Genomic DNA, 16,615 nt, shown 5'->3' with positions numbered 1-16,615 from the left:
AGACTGTGGAGCCATTCAGAGACTCTTTAGAAGCAGTCCTGTACTGAAAGAGCACCCCAAATATGTCAAGCTCCCTGAGAACCCAAGGGGGTTAACATCTAAGAACACTTTGTTAATTCTTAGATATGAAAAATGCCTGCTTCTTGAAGGTGAATAGGGGTTAAAGTGGGAGAAAAGTGCAGTCTTGGTCCCACAGAGAACAGATGATCTACCATAAGCAGGATCAGAACAACTGTGGAAGGAATGGCCTTGAAGCTGAGCCTTGGGGTGACTAAGATGAGTCAGAGCAGAGGGCAGGGGTTAAGTGTGGCCCCAGTCTCAGACTGAGCAGAAACAGAATCTCAAGAAGCAGCATGCATGAGGGTCATTCAAGATGGCGACCGCACAGAAGCGTGGGTGACATTGGCAATCGGAGAGCTTTGTCCTTAACATATTATCAAAGGGTAAGGTGAACAGCACAAAACTCACCCACTGTTTGCACAGCGTGAATGAGGTTGAGTACATTTGCAGAGGTGTGGACTCACCAAAATTAGTTTTTAGAACATCCTGGTCATCCCCAAATTCCCTCAGGCCTATTTAGAGTCCTTTGGTTTGCTTCCCTTCATTTAGGATGATGGGGAAGAGATGCAAGGTTATCATCCTGTGAGGGTTAAGTGTTGTCAAGGACAGACACTACCATCACCTGGGAGATGGGCTTCTGCCGTTGCCTGTGGGGATTGTCCTGATGGTCCTAACTGAGTTTAGACGACCTGCTCATTGTAGGCAGTATAATCCCTGGCTGGGATCCGTGTAAGTGAAGTAGAAGCTGACAGCATCATGTCTTCTTCATTCTCTGCTTCCTGACTGTGACTTGTCATGATGTTCACCTTGAACCATGGCCAAAACCAACTCTTTCCCCCATTAGGTTGAATTTACTGTGGTGTTTTATCACTGCAATAGAAAAAGACGCTAAGATTCATCCCCAAATATGCTACCAGGGTATGCTGATTATTTTAATAAATATAGTGAAGAATGTGTGCTAAATTCAGCTTTCCTGTCTCCCCCTTGTCTGCTTAAAGTCCAAAGCCACAAGTGAAGATTATCTCCTAGCCCTTCCCCGAGCTTTCCTGAACTAAATCCAAAAAGAAGGAAGACTGAAATCTGTCAACACCAGCTTGACAGATGTCACACCCCACTGTATTCTATTTCAGTAGAAGTGAATAAACCATCTCTTTTGTTCCTTTGAGGTGACAACTGTCTCTTTCATCAGTGAGTGTGATAACACAGAAAATCACTTTGTTATGAGGAACCGCTGGAAGCATCCACATGCAAGACACTGTGGGGATGCTTTCACTTACTAGACTTAGCAAGTGACAAGACAGGATGGCCAGCTGCATTTCAGTGTCAGATCAAAAAACAACACCCACATTACATTCTATTCAATATTGGGATATTCTTACAATAAACCATTTGTTTTCTGTTTAGCTGGCATTCGAATGTAATTGAAAATACTGTATCTTCTCTGACAACCCTACTGCATGTACATACATGGAAATGGACTGTTGGGTCACTAGACAGGATTATATTTAGTTCAGAAATTAAATGTTTGTAAACAGATACTGCCACTTTATACCCCAGGAATAAGCAAAGGACGTTGCTAAGGAGGTATTACCACTTGGTGTATATTATCTCTTGTTGTTTTTTTGTTTTTAAATACAGGGTCTTGCTATGTAGTCTAGGCAGGCCTTGAACTTTGCATTCTGTTTTGGCCTCCCAAGTGTTGGGATTACAAGCATGTGTAAGGACACTTGTCACTGGTAGTCTCTATAAAAAATAGACATTAATGTGTTTTCTTAGGCAAAAAGCTTACCAAACTCTCAGCCACTTTAAAATTGGATTATTGTATTCATTTTTATGAGTTCTTCATATATGTGCACTATGGGATGACTCTAAGGGTGTTTGCCCCCAACCTAATCACCCTGAGTTTGATTCCTCACAAGCCTACATGGTGGAACTTAATCCAAGTTGCTCTGTGCACTAAGACTCCCAAGCATGCCTGTGTATGTGCACATGTTCTTTATATATCCTAAATGCAAATCTCCTCAGGTATATAATTTGCAGTTGCTTTCAGTCAGCTGTCTCTTTACTCTTAATTGTGCTTCTTTTGCCCTAAAAGATTTTTAAATTTGACAAAGTCCAGTTTACCAAATGGGTTTTGTTTAAGTCTTTCACACAGTTTCTCTTATATCCTTCTAGAAACTGTATAGCAGAACTGGGGAATCTGCTGTGCAGTGGTGGTGCACGCCTTTAATCCCAGCAATTGGGAGGCAGAGGCAGGCAGATTTCAGAAATCGAGGTCAGCCTTGTCTACAGAATGAGTTCCAGGACAGCCAGGGCTACACTGAGAAACCCTGTCTTGAAAGAACAACAAATAAACTGGTAAGTCTATAAGGACTTCCTAACCCTCTTGCTGTCATTTTTCTTTTGAAATACGGCCATCTCCAGCACCATCTGTTGAACGCTATCCTTTCTCCCACTGGGTCATCTTAGTGTATTAGAGTGTACTCATAAGGGTTCATTTCCGGAACTTTTGTTCCACTGTCTACCCTTATGCCAGAAGAGTGTCAGATCCCTTTAGGTAAGAGTTACAGGCAGTTGTGAGGCACCAGTATGAGTGCCGAGAACTGAACTGAGGCACAGCCTTTAAGTGCTGAGCCATCTCTCCAGACCTTGGGACTCTTATTAAATTCCTTTCCTTTGATGATACTGAGGGCCTCATACCTGCTAGGTGAGCACTCTAGCCAAGGAGACACTCAGTCCAACAAACTCATGAAACAGTGAATTCTTATAACTGAGCTTGAACACTAATTCAATTTTGCTTTCCAGAAAAGAATGTTGCCATTGACATTGGTGGGAAAAAGTTGTTTATTTGCATTGCTTCCATTTTCTACTGTAGTGTTAGGATGAAATTTAAGCATCTCCCTAGCTTTTATTTACAGTCCATCTGGAATATTACTACACATACAATGTACATTTAAAAAACTGATGGGGAAATGCAGTTTATGCTTCTCTCTTCACAGGCTTCTCAAAACCATTCACCTTAAATGAGAATTTCTATAGACACCTGCACGTATCTGAAAGGGCAGAGATCACACCAACAGGGTTAAAGGACTGCACAAATACAATAAGATACAGAAAACAAAGTCTAGATGATATCATTTGGGGTACAGATATAAACAATACAGTACCATCTGAGTAACTTAGCAACGTAACACTCACACTTTATAGAAATAAAACTGCAAACCTGGTGGATGCTGACAAATATTAAACATTATATACACAATGAGGTAAATGTACCTTGGTCTCTTGAGAGGTAATTTAAGTTTAAAGCAAATGACATATTGAAGCATCTCCTTGACATATAAAGAAATATCAAATATTCCATTCCATTGGCACAATGTGAAAAAGGGATTATCAAAACACAGTTCATAATATTAAACTCACAAATCTCATTGAAAAATAAAAGCAAATTCACTTTAAGAAAGAGACTGAATGTTACTGACAATATTTTCAATGTTTATAAGTACGAGTGTGTAACAGGATTGAAAATAATGTGCTGACAGTCCTCCGCTTTCCTAAAGAGGGCCCATGAAAGTTTCAACATCCAACACATGAAGCTGCACTGCACTCCCAAACTATTCTTCAGAATTTCAACACGTCGACTTGTTCTGCTGGGCTATTATAACAGAACAACATCTGGAATCTCCACAATGTAGAACCAGAACACTCCCATGACCAAGGAACAAAGAAATGATTGACAATCATTCCTTCAGTGCATGGAATGAAATCACAATGTCTTCTGGGCAGATCTTGGGGTGCGTGTTAAGTAGTTTGTCATTGGTTTTACGTATCTGACAATTTGCAGAGGGAAGAGTCAAACATGTATAGATTACAAAAATGGCTACATGGCCACTTAAGTCTGCAGGGAGAACCAAAATCTGGAATTCTTGATGGCCACGGCCCCACGCAGGGCCTCAAGGCACTTCTGGAGTACTACTGTAGTAGCAGGATTACAGGCTGAGCTTCATGCCTTTACTGTCCTACTAGGGACACAGCTGGCCACTGCTTCTGAGGCCAACTCCCACTGCCACTTAGCTGTCACCCTAATCTTTGCCCAGAGCTGACATCAAAGCAGGGCTTCCAGCAGGGGCACCCCCCACCCCAATTTGCAGATCACTCCCCCATAACACCCAGTGACTCAAGGAAGTGGAAAAATGTCACACAGCTTCCATCAACCACTTCATTTTAGGTCTCAAAAGCAGCTCTTAGGTCCAAAGGCTGGAGGTGGGGTCAGGAACAGGAAGTCTCTGAGCCAGGGGGCAGCAGAAAGGCAGAGTGGGAAAAACTGAGCTGAAGATATAAGGGACTCAAGTTGTCTAAGCCTCAGTAAGTCATACTTCCTTCATGCTAGCTTAACCAGGGTATTGACAAGATGATATGTAATTTGTCAGAAGATATGTCTTAGCCATACTACACTTTGGGGCTGGGGGGAGTCTTTGATTGGCAATAGAAACAACAGACTGCACTACAAAATGACATAGAAGTATTTCTCTAATTAGATGTATCTATAGTTATAGCCACATTAACCATGACCTATCTCAATTTTTAAGTTATTTTTATATTCAGTATTGGCCACCTAGAGAATCAAACTATCCCTACACAAAAAATTAGCTGTAAACATGTAAACTCAATTTAGAACTAAATTCGAACTTTAAAAAATTCCCTGATTCATCAAAGCACATTTTATCCACTTAGGTAAGAAAAACATAATGATTCTTCAACTTCAGATATCATGAGAAGTGTCTTCAGTAAAAACCCATTTCCTTGCAAGAAAGTAAGAAACGTATTACAACTTGAACTCAGACAACTTTTGGTATGGTCTTAAAATTACATAAAATTACATAAAGACAGTCTTAGTGATAAAATACAGTGGTCCCTGGATTTCTATAAAGCAGATCTCGAAGGGTTAGAAATGGAAAAAAACTGAAAACAAAGGCCCCAAAAGTACCTGATTATAGCACAAGAGCTTATTTAAGCAGGTGATACAACTGTAACAACAAACCCTTACATTGATGATATCATGATAATTACAGAAAAAACTCAGATTTGTATTAAAGATACTAATCTCTAAGTACTTTTTCCCATGGTGTTTTTAACNTATGAAACNGACACTAATGTCTAGGTAGCATGTCATTCTTCCTACANTTACTTTGGTTTAAGACCAAATAGTCTTCAAATTTATGCTAGGTTTGAGATAAGACATTAACAGAGCCCAGCTGCTTCAGATCAACAGTCACAATCTCTTCTTGGCTAAACACTAAAGGTTATTTTGACCTTTTTATCTGGGAATTGGTATCACTATGTTCAACATATTGTCTCAAGCAATGATGATAACATTTCCCCGCCCAGAATATGATCACAGTGATAAAAAGGACTTTAAAAGCCATACAAGCCCNGCAAAGATTTGACAGCACTGAAGTAAAACCCAGGCTTAACCACNNAACTCCAGCACCTGTGAGAAGACCGGAGACCCAACGGGCTGACTTTGACATTTAATATGACCAAGAATATATGAAGAGAGTCTCTACTCAGAATAGCTATTAGCTGCTGCTTCTCCTAGTATCAATGTGGCACTGAATTCATTGCTAACATGTAAATCAAGCAGTTGCAAGATCTGCACATATGAGATAAAAAGACTGAATTAAAAGCTGCCTTCCTCGAAGTGTAGCGAGACCTCAAAACTCCACTAACTCTACCCTTCCCAAGATAGAATCCACAAATACTTACAGCTACATAACATGTGAAAGTCGCCTACACTTGTATATTCAAATTAACTATCTCTGCCTTCCTAGAAAAAGGCCTATTATTTAACATTAACCACATTTGAATTTTAAATGCAATTCCTTTCCAAAAAAGAAAAATCAAAACAAAACAAAACAAAACACTGTCTTTGATCAAATAAAGAAAAAGAAATGGCTTCCAGAACAGCACACAACTTTCCCTTCGGCAGTAGACAAGCCTCCCCTTTCACAAGGAGTCTGTACACCATAATGAGTAAATCCATAGAGCACTGTGCATGTTTGCAGTGCCACTTCACTCAAGTGCAGAGCTCCAGTGCTCCCTGTGGGCTCCCGCATGGCAGTCACTGCTTATCAATGCTGCAGCATTGCCTCAGTGGTTCAAGCACATCCGGGTGGGAGAAAGGCATGAATACTGAATGACAGCTATCACAAAAACCCTCAAAAAAAAAAAAAAAAAACAAAAAACAAAAACAAACCCAGAAAAGGCTTAGGTTACTCAGAAAAATAAACTTTTTGAATGAAAATGGTACAGGACTTAACACAGCCTTTAAGCAGTTCTGTTCGTTTCCACTTAGACAGATGCAGAAGTAGCACTTACTGGTGTAGCACAACCCTACTGTGAAGGTGTGCTGTGTTCAGAGTGTGAAGGAGCAGGAGCTGTGCACAAATACAACGGAGCAACTGTGCCCCCACGCCTCCACGAGGTCATATTTTTTAGACTATAGAGTTTAAAGTGTTAGTTTAAGATCTTGAAAAATTATAGAACAGTACATTCAAAGTGAACCAAGGAAACACTAGTGGTTCAGAGTCCTCTGAGAATGTACTACTAGGAGTGAAACTCAGAAGTGCTTCATTTAGCGCCACACCCCAGCTCCTTCACCCTTACAGATGGTCAACAGCACAGCAGCTCCCTAAGGGCTGGCAGTTGTCTTTAAAAACAAGCTTTGTTAATAAAAACAAAAGTAGACTACACAACATTCTGTAACTGTCTGGAAGAAGTATCCATAGTGCACAGAAAGGACCCCACGGCTGCCTCCGGGCCCAGAGAAACCCTGGGAAGCTTTCAGTTGACCATATTCCACTGCTGCAAGAGGAAGCAGAGCCCTCTGTTCTCTCAGTGAGGTAGAACAACCGGCCTCCTAAACACCCAGGAGCAGATATGAAGAGAGCAGAGTTCCCACGGTGTTTCAATTACATTTTGATGCCTTCCTGTTGGCTGAGTTGTGACAGTGTTTTTTTAATTCGCAAAGCTGTCAGCCTAGCTGCTCCATTGGCATACCAGCATTCTCTCATAATTTTAGCCATCACTCTCAAGGCCTATAAGAAAACATAGGAAAAATAATTAATGCACACATACTACTTGTTATTGATCTGTGACTTTAAAATGATAGGTATAAGGTGCCTATTCTAGGTTTTGTAGTACCAAATGAGGACTTTAGTCTCCATCAAGACCCTGATGCCAGCTGCTGGAAAGGCTGTGGACAGGGGAGCTTTTTCAGGAGACCTCAGAATTCCTGGCTCAGCACTGAAAGAATGCACCCACTATGGCACGCGAGACACTGGGTCCAAACATAACTGCACTTTGAGTCCTTTAGAGCAAAGCTATGGTAGAAAGCAGGGAGAAGAGCTCAAAGTGCTGGAACACAGGTTCTGCCCACTCCCAACTTGTCCCAGCCACTTCTCCAGCCCAACAGAAGGCTTAAGGGTTTTGTCCAAGGAAAGAAAGACTGTCATCTTTTCTGCCCAGAGAAAAAGGGCAGGTATCTCACACGGGAAACATGCTGGACTCTGACTGTAAGCCTTCTCTAGAACATAGTACTAGCACCTGTGCACACTCTTCTTGTGGATTCCAAAGGAATCTCCCCTGGAGATCAGGGCAGTCCAAGAGAACAGGCCTGACAGATTATTAACAGTGACCAGAGAATCAATCAAATAACCCCGAGAGATCACTAACGCGTACACACGTAAGCTCCAATCACATGCACCTACGTAGGCCTTCATTAAAAGTGAAAACTGTCTGATTGGAACATTTGAAAAAAGTAACATGAAATGAAGAAACTGAAACCAACACAAGATGTAGAGAGAGAACACTGGATTTTCAAAGCTCTACTGTTAGTAGGCAGGGTGTAGCTCCTTGGTCCAGTGTCTGTACAGTATGCATACCGTGTTCAGGCTATAGTACCACCACACCACCAAACCCCTGGGATTCATCATTGGTTCATGTATTTTGTTTTAAGTTTATTCTCTCTGTGTAGTCTTTATACTCAAAGTTACTTTATTCTTCCCAGTGTTCCCTTCAGTCCCTGTATTTTATACTACAGCATTCCTCAAATGTCTAGTGATAGTCTAATAAGGTTCTGTACGTAGTGAATAGGAGGAACACTCAGAGATAGTTTCAAATAACTACTTGAGGGAAAGGTCAGGTGGGGAGCATGGGGAGGATGGCAAGGGGAGGGAGAATGGGGAGATACATGGAAAACCTGAATGAACTACAAAGCTGATAAATGTTCCAGTAAGTGGAGCAAAACCTGGAGGGTGGGTAGGCGTATAGTCAGGTAACCAAAGGTGAAGAAAAACAACAAAGGCAATGGGAGACTACCTAAGACTGCTTCAGAAGTATTTCCTAGAAAATATGTTTCTAGATTTAAAGGACCATTACCAAAGTACACATAAACATTTATTTAAATAACTATTTTTGAAGGCCTATCATTTAACAAATATTTCTGTAGGTTTTAGATACAGCAGTGAACAAACTTATGAAATTTCTATCCTCAAAAAGTTTCCATTTCAGAGATAGACCAATTAATAAATTACTGTGAAATACAGACCTTTAAGGTGGTAAATGCCAAGAAGAAAAACAATTTAGAGAAGATAAAGCTTGCCAAGGGGAAGCATATTCTCAGAGGGAAGGGAAATGGCTAATGTGAACAGTTCTAACAGCGAGGAGCATACATACAAACAGGAAGAGCAGTAAACAAAGAGGGAGATGCCCAGGAAGGACACAAAGGCAAAAGAAATTCCAGGACAGAAGCCACACAGTGGCTCTCAAAAGCAACCAGTCCAGACTGGAAACAGCAGATGGCCCAGAAGACACATTTATGTACGGATCATTTTGGGGTTTGTGTGTGTATTTATGCATGTGTTACTGCAGACTGAACCTAGGGCCTCATACACACTTGGCAGGCACACTAGCACTAAGCTATATGTTGAACCATTTAGATTATTTTTTAGTTTTACTCTTAGGTCTCCCTACGTTCCTTACCAAGGCTGCTTATATTAGAACTCTATAGCACAGGCAGGCTTGAGCTTATGATATTTTTGCCTTAGCCCCCTGAGCAGCTGGGATTATAGGCCTGTGCCAGCAAGCTTAGCCAGTTCCATACTTCTTCTGTGTTTCAACTGAGAGACTTTAAAACCCTAGAAAAGTAGGAACTTGAAATAGCAGAAAGTACACAGAAAGCTAATCTTATCAAATTGAGAAAATAACACAGCAGCAATGGCATTAATCAGCATTCTATAACAGTAACTATGAACCGCACATGTTTGTAATAGTAACCAACTTCTTCCTGTTTAAAAGATGTCTGTCTTTAAACTGCTTCAGTTACTAAATGAGTGTGAATACTTCATGTCTGTGCTATCAAGTACCCAGAGACAATTTTAAAGCACACTTTTGTGTGCTGAGGTCTATCACATGAACTCTGGGCACACTCAGTTGTCTCCTCTGGATCTGCACATTGTATTTTGCTTAAGGTGTCTTACAATTTTTTGAAACACTTTAAAACATTTCTTAAGGAAAAAGAAGACATCCTTTCTCTAAGTTCACTTCTCTCATAGTCTGCTGTTAACATCTGGGTATGTGTTCCACTGGACTTTTTTTCTAGGAATGCATATATTTGGCACTTTTCCAACAAAGCAGAGTAGAACTTTGTAGAAATTACCAACTATAAGAACTTTCCTAAAATCACAAAATACCACCTATTACAATTCCTTGGGGCCTCATTAAGAGGTCTAACTTTGTTGTGATTTTGAGATAGAGTCTCTTGTAGCCCAGGTTGGCCAGGAACTGGCTGAAGTTGAGCTTAAATTCCCGGCTATCCTGCTTTCACCTTGGGATACTGGTAGGACAAGCCTGTGTAGCACCACCCTAGCGCAAAGCGGTGCAGAGGAGCAATCTCTAGCCTCTAGTATACTAAGCATGAACTTTACAATCTCAGCCTCATGCCAGCTAATGATGTCAGAAGTGACACTGAGGTGACACTCTTCCTTTTTTTGAAGTCCACTTAAACTATTAAACTTCCAATCTGGAAGGCACACCTTGGTACATTAACATCTAACAGTAACAGCTGTTAATAAAATTTGTTTTATGACTTCTTTGAATTTACAGTTAAGAATGAATTCCTACAACATTCTATAAAAGCTGGGGATGACTCTGTTGGACTCTGTTGGAAAGCACCCCTCCCTCGGAGGAGCAGCCCTGCATAGCCTAGGCATACAGGTCATACCCCTGCAGTTCCCTGCAGTGATCACACCCAAGCTCCTCATCTTACAAAGGGTGCTAAGTTCCAGAAAACTGATGCAACCTGTTCATGTCTGAGTCAAGCTAGTACTGACAGGCCTCCTTATTCCTGCCCAGCGTCTGTCATATGACTCTGGGCTGCACTGGCTGGAGGGAGGCATTTCTTCCAACAGCAGGCATTTTACTTCATTTGGCATATCTAAGGATGATCAGACATGCCAGTGACCACTGCAAACGTTTCATGGTCTTTTTAATACTTTTAATAATACACTTATTAATTTATGAAAAAGAAAAAGAACCTTTGCATTTTTCCTTACAGAAAAGTAACAAATATCTGCCTACTAAGCAGAAACAGTTTAGCAAAGAGCCTTGTATCAAAAGGAAACACTTACCTCACAGCTCTGCCATCTGTTTGGAATATTTGGCCTTAACTTCTGTTCGCAAACTACTTTTCTCATTTCTTCAACCGATGGATCAGAAGGTACAAGATCATAATAAGGCAACTGGTAGTCTTCATGGATTCCTGTATTGGTTTAAAAAGTCCAATTTAATCCACTGCCCTGTCACTGGAAGGATCACTTGGGAGGCTCATTACAGTGGTTCATAATTCCTCAGGGAGGGAAGTAAGGGTCATAGCTTTCCGTATCTAACCCACATCTGCAGCAATAACCCACCTACTTGGGTCATCACCATGCCTGCACTTTTGTGAAGGATAGTGCTGTCAACCTGACAAAATCTAGAATCACCTGAAAAACAGGCCTCTGGGCATACGTATGAGGAATTATTTTTGATTAACAGAATTGACACAGGAGGACTCATTTTATCTTGAGCAAGGGATGCTGGGGTATATAAAATAGAGAAAGCATGCACTCATTGGTCTCTGCTCTTGGCAGCCAGCTCCCTCAGGCTCCTGCCACTGTGACATCCCTGAATGATAGACAGTAACCTGGAACTCTAAGTCACAATAAACCGAGTATGTATCACAGCAACAGGAAAAGAAACCAGGACAACTTTGAGCCTCGTGTGCTATGATGACCAGGTTGAGATTTTGACTATAACTCAATTAGTCAGAAGATGAGATCTCATTGTGATTGCAGTCTCTCACTGGATGCATGGATATATTCTTATAAGAAAATGTGAATCCCACAAGGCTGGCTTAAGATACAAATCTCTTCCTTCTGCCTGTGTCTGTAAATAACATGTTCTATTTGCTACAATACCAAATATACTCTTATCTCTCACTGTCTAAAATTCTTGAAGTCCTAAGTCCTAGCCAGGATGCCTAAGCCTAAGAGGCAGTGTTTTGAGCACACACTGACAAGTTCTCAGCCTAATACAAAACCAAAAGTTAAAACAGACAATCTAAAAAGCATGCAATGTTAATGCAATTATCATTATGTAGCTCTTCAATCATCAAGCTGTACAAAAACAACAGTCGTTTTTAAAAAAAAGGTTTTCTAGTTGGTGTTTTGTTTTGTTTGAAGTCTTTTTAGCCCAGTCCATACTAGAAACAGTTTCTCGGTATCCTTTCAGATAAGCAAGATGATAGTAAGAGGCTGGGTTCTAACACTGAGACTAAAACAGCAGGAGAACAGCTGGATAAACTGTGTGCTGGCCGATGATCTTTTGTTCTCTGTGGCCTTCTCGGGGTCACCTGTCAGGCTGCCTGCCCACTATAGTTTCAGTTAGGAAGAAAGAAAACAACTCGGGACTAACTGCTCCTGACACACTGTTGAGGAAAGGACAATGATTTACCACCAATAGAACAGCGTCGAGCAATTTCCCAGAATACTAAGCCCATTGCATAGATGTCAGCACGTTTGAAGGATTCAAAATGTTTCATATTTATGGAATCGTCTAGAACTTCAGGGGCCATGTACCTAAAAAAGGAAGTCAACATTGTAGTCAATTATAAAGCACATTACTTTTGAGCTCTTTCATACACTTTTCCTTCTGAAAAAACAGATAGTCTGTGTCACTATATAGACGAGGCTGACTTAAAGATCCACCTACCTCTGCCTCATAAACACCTGGATTAAAGATTTATACTACCAAACAGGAATATTTTTTTCTTTTTATTGTGGTTCTATTGTTTTAAAAAAAATGATTTACACTTCCTACAAAAATATTTCCCAAGTATATAAGGAGCAAAGTGAAAAAAAAATCACCCCCTTACTGTGTCAACACATGGGTCAGTCCTTTCAGACACCTCCCTATACACAGACATACATAAAATAACACGTGACTGAGATCATATCAAATGCAAGCAAAATATTAAGTATCTAAACTGGTTTTCAAATTAATGATGTTGACTAAATCCCATGAAATGCTGAAATGACAGTTCCATGCCATCTGTCTTCTGATCATGGCTTATGAAAGACACACAGAGAACAGCTGTGTCTGTTACAAATATTCTAATGTACACCACCCTCACGGACTATTTAGGAACCACAAATTTGGAACTGGAAGTCTTCTCACCAAAACAGTATGAAAAATGAAAGAGAAAAGGCACTAAGTTCTAAAGTAAGTAAGTTTCTCTCTCTCTCTCTCTCTCTCTCTCTCTCTCTCTCTCTCTCTCTCCCTCCCCCCTTCTTTCTATTTTTCTGAGACACGGTTTCTCTGTGTGGCCCTGGCTGTCCTGTTGCTCTGTAGACCAGGCTGGCCTAAACTCCAAGATCTGTCTACCTCTGCCCCGTGCACCAGCACTGCCCAGCTCTTAAGTTTGCTATAGTCACAGGTCCTACAGACCACTACTGAGGCTCACTCAGCCTCATGAGTTCCCCAAGTCCCCAGCAACCCAGAAACTATAAATACAATTCAGATTGTATTTAAAGTTGCTGGCTTTTTCCAAGTTCAAAGTTTTGAAGAAATATTGTGATGCAATTTTTAAACACAGTAAGATTTTGAGTACAACATCTCAGCTTGCCAGTCATATGAAGTAGGTCACATTACTAAACCTTAATAGTGTGTTTTTCTCTTCTGAGTTAATAGTAATGACATCTATCTACAGAGGTTCTTTTGAGGATAAATGACTGAAACAAACATTTATGAAAGTGGATTAGGCACTTCAATAAGTACCTGGAACACAGGCCTCTTAAGCTTCTTGCAAGCCAATGGACTACACAGACCCAGACACACAAAGGGGCAGTTAAAACATAATGTGAGAACACAGTTACAGCAAATGACTCGAAGAGTCACTCACTATGTTGCACCAGGAAGACGTAAGGGTCCCGAGGATCAGAAAAGGGTTCCTTGAGGTATACAAGGATGTTAAGGAAACAGTATGTTAAGGGATGTATGTTTTAGGACAGCATACACAAATGTTCTAAGGAAGAAAGACAACAGAAAATATGGCTATGGTACAGAAACAAGAAGGATTTAGACTACTATTAATTATTATTGTTCTTACAATTAACCTAATTAATGATAATACTTTCTGGAAGGGCTGTCTATCAATAGGCTTGTTTTTAAGCTAAGTAACTAGGCTTCCGAGTAGCAAAGACCCTAAAAGCTTGTGAACAATCTAATAAAGGACCAAGTTTGAGCTTCAGAAGAGATACAGATGTGAAAATTTGGGGGGCCGTAACATTAACCATTATTAAAGACCATTTATTCTTAAGTTTACCTTTTAGTGCCTACTCTGTGGTTTGGAGCAATATCAATTGTATCTGTGGCAGAATCATGTCTCACAGCAAGTCCCAAGTCTGCAATACAACAGGTTCCATTTTTCTTCACCAAGATATTCTTTGATTTCAAATCTCTATGGGCAATAGCTGGTTTTCCTAGAAAACCAAAAGTTAGAAATGACTGCTAAACAAGAGATACCATTCACAATTCACTTTTAGGTCCAAAAGCATCATTAGTCCCAGTGCGAAAGCACTCGAGCTACATCACCTATAACAACTAGACTATTACTAAACTCAGCAAACCACTGTGTCGAAAAGGAAGAAATTGTTTAAATCTTCAGAAAACATAAATCTAAGAATAAAAATAAAAAATCAAGGTAAAAAAGTTGTTCGTTTGTTGATCTCTAAGTAAACTTTCAGATTTCTTATATTTTCATTGGAAAAAAAACATTCAAATTTTAAAAAGCTACATATCTCCAGTTAGGTTTCACGATCTGAATATATATTATACACACAGGAACATAAGCTTAAATAACAGAACTGTAGAAAGTGTTACCTTGGGTACCAACAATCTCCATGTGAAGATGGGCAAGACCACTTGCTGTGGACAGAGCAAGCTTGATCATTCCTTCCACAGTAACAGTGTATCTATTCAAGTAATCGAAAAGGGATCCATGCTCATGATAATCTGACACCAACCACAGCTGCGTCCACGTCCCATTGTCTGCACGTCAGAACACACACATTTCAGTCAGGCTGCTCAACACTTGCAGCTTACTCGAGCTGTCAGTACTTTTCACTATCGCTCTTGAACACACACCTGCAACATGACACCACCTTAACTTTGCATGAATTCCTTCCATATTTTCTTATATTTAGTTTTTCTACACTTTTATGTGCATATATTTCAGATCCTCAGAGTATACCCCCTATTTGTGAGCTAAAGCAATGATAAATAACTCCATTTAAGAGAAAAGGAATCATATTCCAACAGTGTTCATTTCCTCAACCTACAGAAATAGTAGCAGAGCAGGGACTCCTTAGTGCCTAAGGCATCTGGGATGGATTAGTTCACACTCAGTGTTGCTCTGGAGGAAGAAGGGCAGCAGCAAGTGAAGATAAGAAACTTCTGGGGAGCCAAGTATGACCTCAATAGCATGTGACAAAACTGAAGTAAGCTTTGCTGAGAACTGACAAGCTTCAGTGACAGACTGTACAGTTCTCAAAGATGCCAGACAAGATGATCATAATTTCAATGCTGCTATCTCAGAAAAACCCCTGATGCTAAAACAGGAACTAAAGTGCTGAAAGAGAAGGCTAAAGAGACTAGGACTGAACCTCACTGTACAAGGTGATTTGGAACCTAAACAACTTGAAATGTGGGTGCTAAGAGTTCCTTGGTAAACTGATACATGCATCTGAAATGTAACATTAAGGTTGACAGGCTCCTAGGCTACACAGGTTCAGTAAATGCAATTTAACTTAGAAGTAGATGGGAAAACAAGAAACAACACAATTCAATAAAATATACATCCTAAGTCATGTACTGGCTAGTTTTATGTCAGCCTGACACATGCTAGAGTCATTAGGGACCAAGGGAACTCAACAAAGAAAATGTCCCCACTAAATTGGACATTTGGACATATGGACATGCCTGGGGTGTACTTTTTTTGATTAATAAACCATGGGGGGCACTCATTGTGGGAAATGCCACCTCTACACTGGTGGTCCTAGGTGCTAAAATAAAGCAACCTGAGCCAGCCATGGGGTGGGGGGGAACCAGTAAAAAAAAAAGTCCATTCATGGTCTCTGCTTTAGTTCCTGCCTCCAATTCCTGCTTTGAATTCCTTTGAAATGAACTACGACTGTGACATGTAAGATGAAATAAATTTTTACGTCCCCAATTTGCTTGTAGTCATGGTGTTTTACCCCAGTATTAGAAAAACATAACTAAAACAACAAATTGTACTGACCCAGGCAGGAATCCAGGGTCTGTGTGCTATTGATTAAATGGACTCAGACAAATTTTTGAATGGGCCTATGTTTCTTCTTTTATACAAGAACAAGAACTTACTATGAAGACTCTTAAGATGTTTAAAGAGAATACAGAACTATATTTCTTTTTAAAGTAGGTAATACAATGTTTGCCACATGAAAATTTAAAATGTGATGTTCCCTACAGCTATAAACAAAAGGAAAAAAAGGAAATATAAATGAGATCTATATTTTGTTGGCATGTACCTTTAATCCCAACACTTGGGAGACAGAGGCAGGAGGCCAGCCTATTCTAGAGTGAGTTACAGAACAGTCAGAGCTACATAGAGAAACCCTATCTTGGAAGAAAAGCAAAAACCCAAAACCAAAACCAACCTAACAAAAAATGGGGGTGGGGGTTGGGGGAGAGGAGGGTGTCAAAAATAATAGGGCTTCATACTCTGGGAAGAGTTTTTTCTTTCTTTTTAATTTTATGTTCAAGTATTTGCCTGCATGTATGGCAAAATTACCACTTGTGTGTCTGGTGTTCATGGAGGCCAGAAAAGAGCAATGGATCCCCTGGAATTGAAGTGACATAGAGACAGTTGAAAGCCACCATGCAGGTGCTTAGAGCAATGGATCCCCTGGAATTGAAGTGA

At 40.3% G+C, this 16,615-nt stretch overlaps 1 protein-coding gene across 4 annotated transcripts in view; it reads right to left on the bottom strand.

Annotated features, from left to right (window-relative positions):
• Positions 1 to 2,886: 2,886 nt before the first annotated feature.
• The window catches only part of Tgfbr1 (transforming growth factor beta receptor 1), a 60,413-nt gene continuing 46,684 nt past the window's right edge, over positions 2,887 to 16,615 (bottom strand). For all 4 annotated transcript variants that reach the window (XM_029475980.1, XM_029475981.1, XM_029475982.1 and 1 more), the window contains 5 exons: positions 14,539 to 14,706; positions 13,982 to 14,138; positions 12,112 to 12,236; positions 10,749 to 10,879; positions 2,887 to 7,157 (listed from right to left, as the gene is read on the bottom strand). In XM_029475980.1, the coding sequence (XP_029331840.1) occupies positions 7,032 to 7,157; positions 10,749 to 10,879; positions 12,112 to 12,236; positions 13,982 to 14,138; positions 14,539 to 14,706 (707 nt within the window). In that variant the 3' untranslated portion in view covers positions 2,887 to 7,031. The remainder of the gene's footprint in view (positions 7,158 to 10,748; positions 10,880 to 12,111; positions 12,237 to 13,981; positions 14,139 to 14,538; positions 14,707 to 16,615) is intronic.

Source organism: Mus caroli, chromosome 4 (genome assembly GCF_900094665.2).
Source record: "Mus caroli chromosome 4, CAROLI_EIJ_v1.1, whole genome shotgun sequence".
NCBI classification, from domain to species: domain Eukaryota; kingdom Metazoa; phylum Chordata; class Mammalia; order Rodentia; family Muridae; genus Mus; species Mus caroli.
This window is presented reverse-complemented; position numbering and strand designations above follow the sequence as displayed.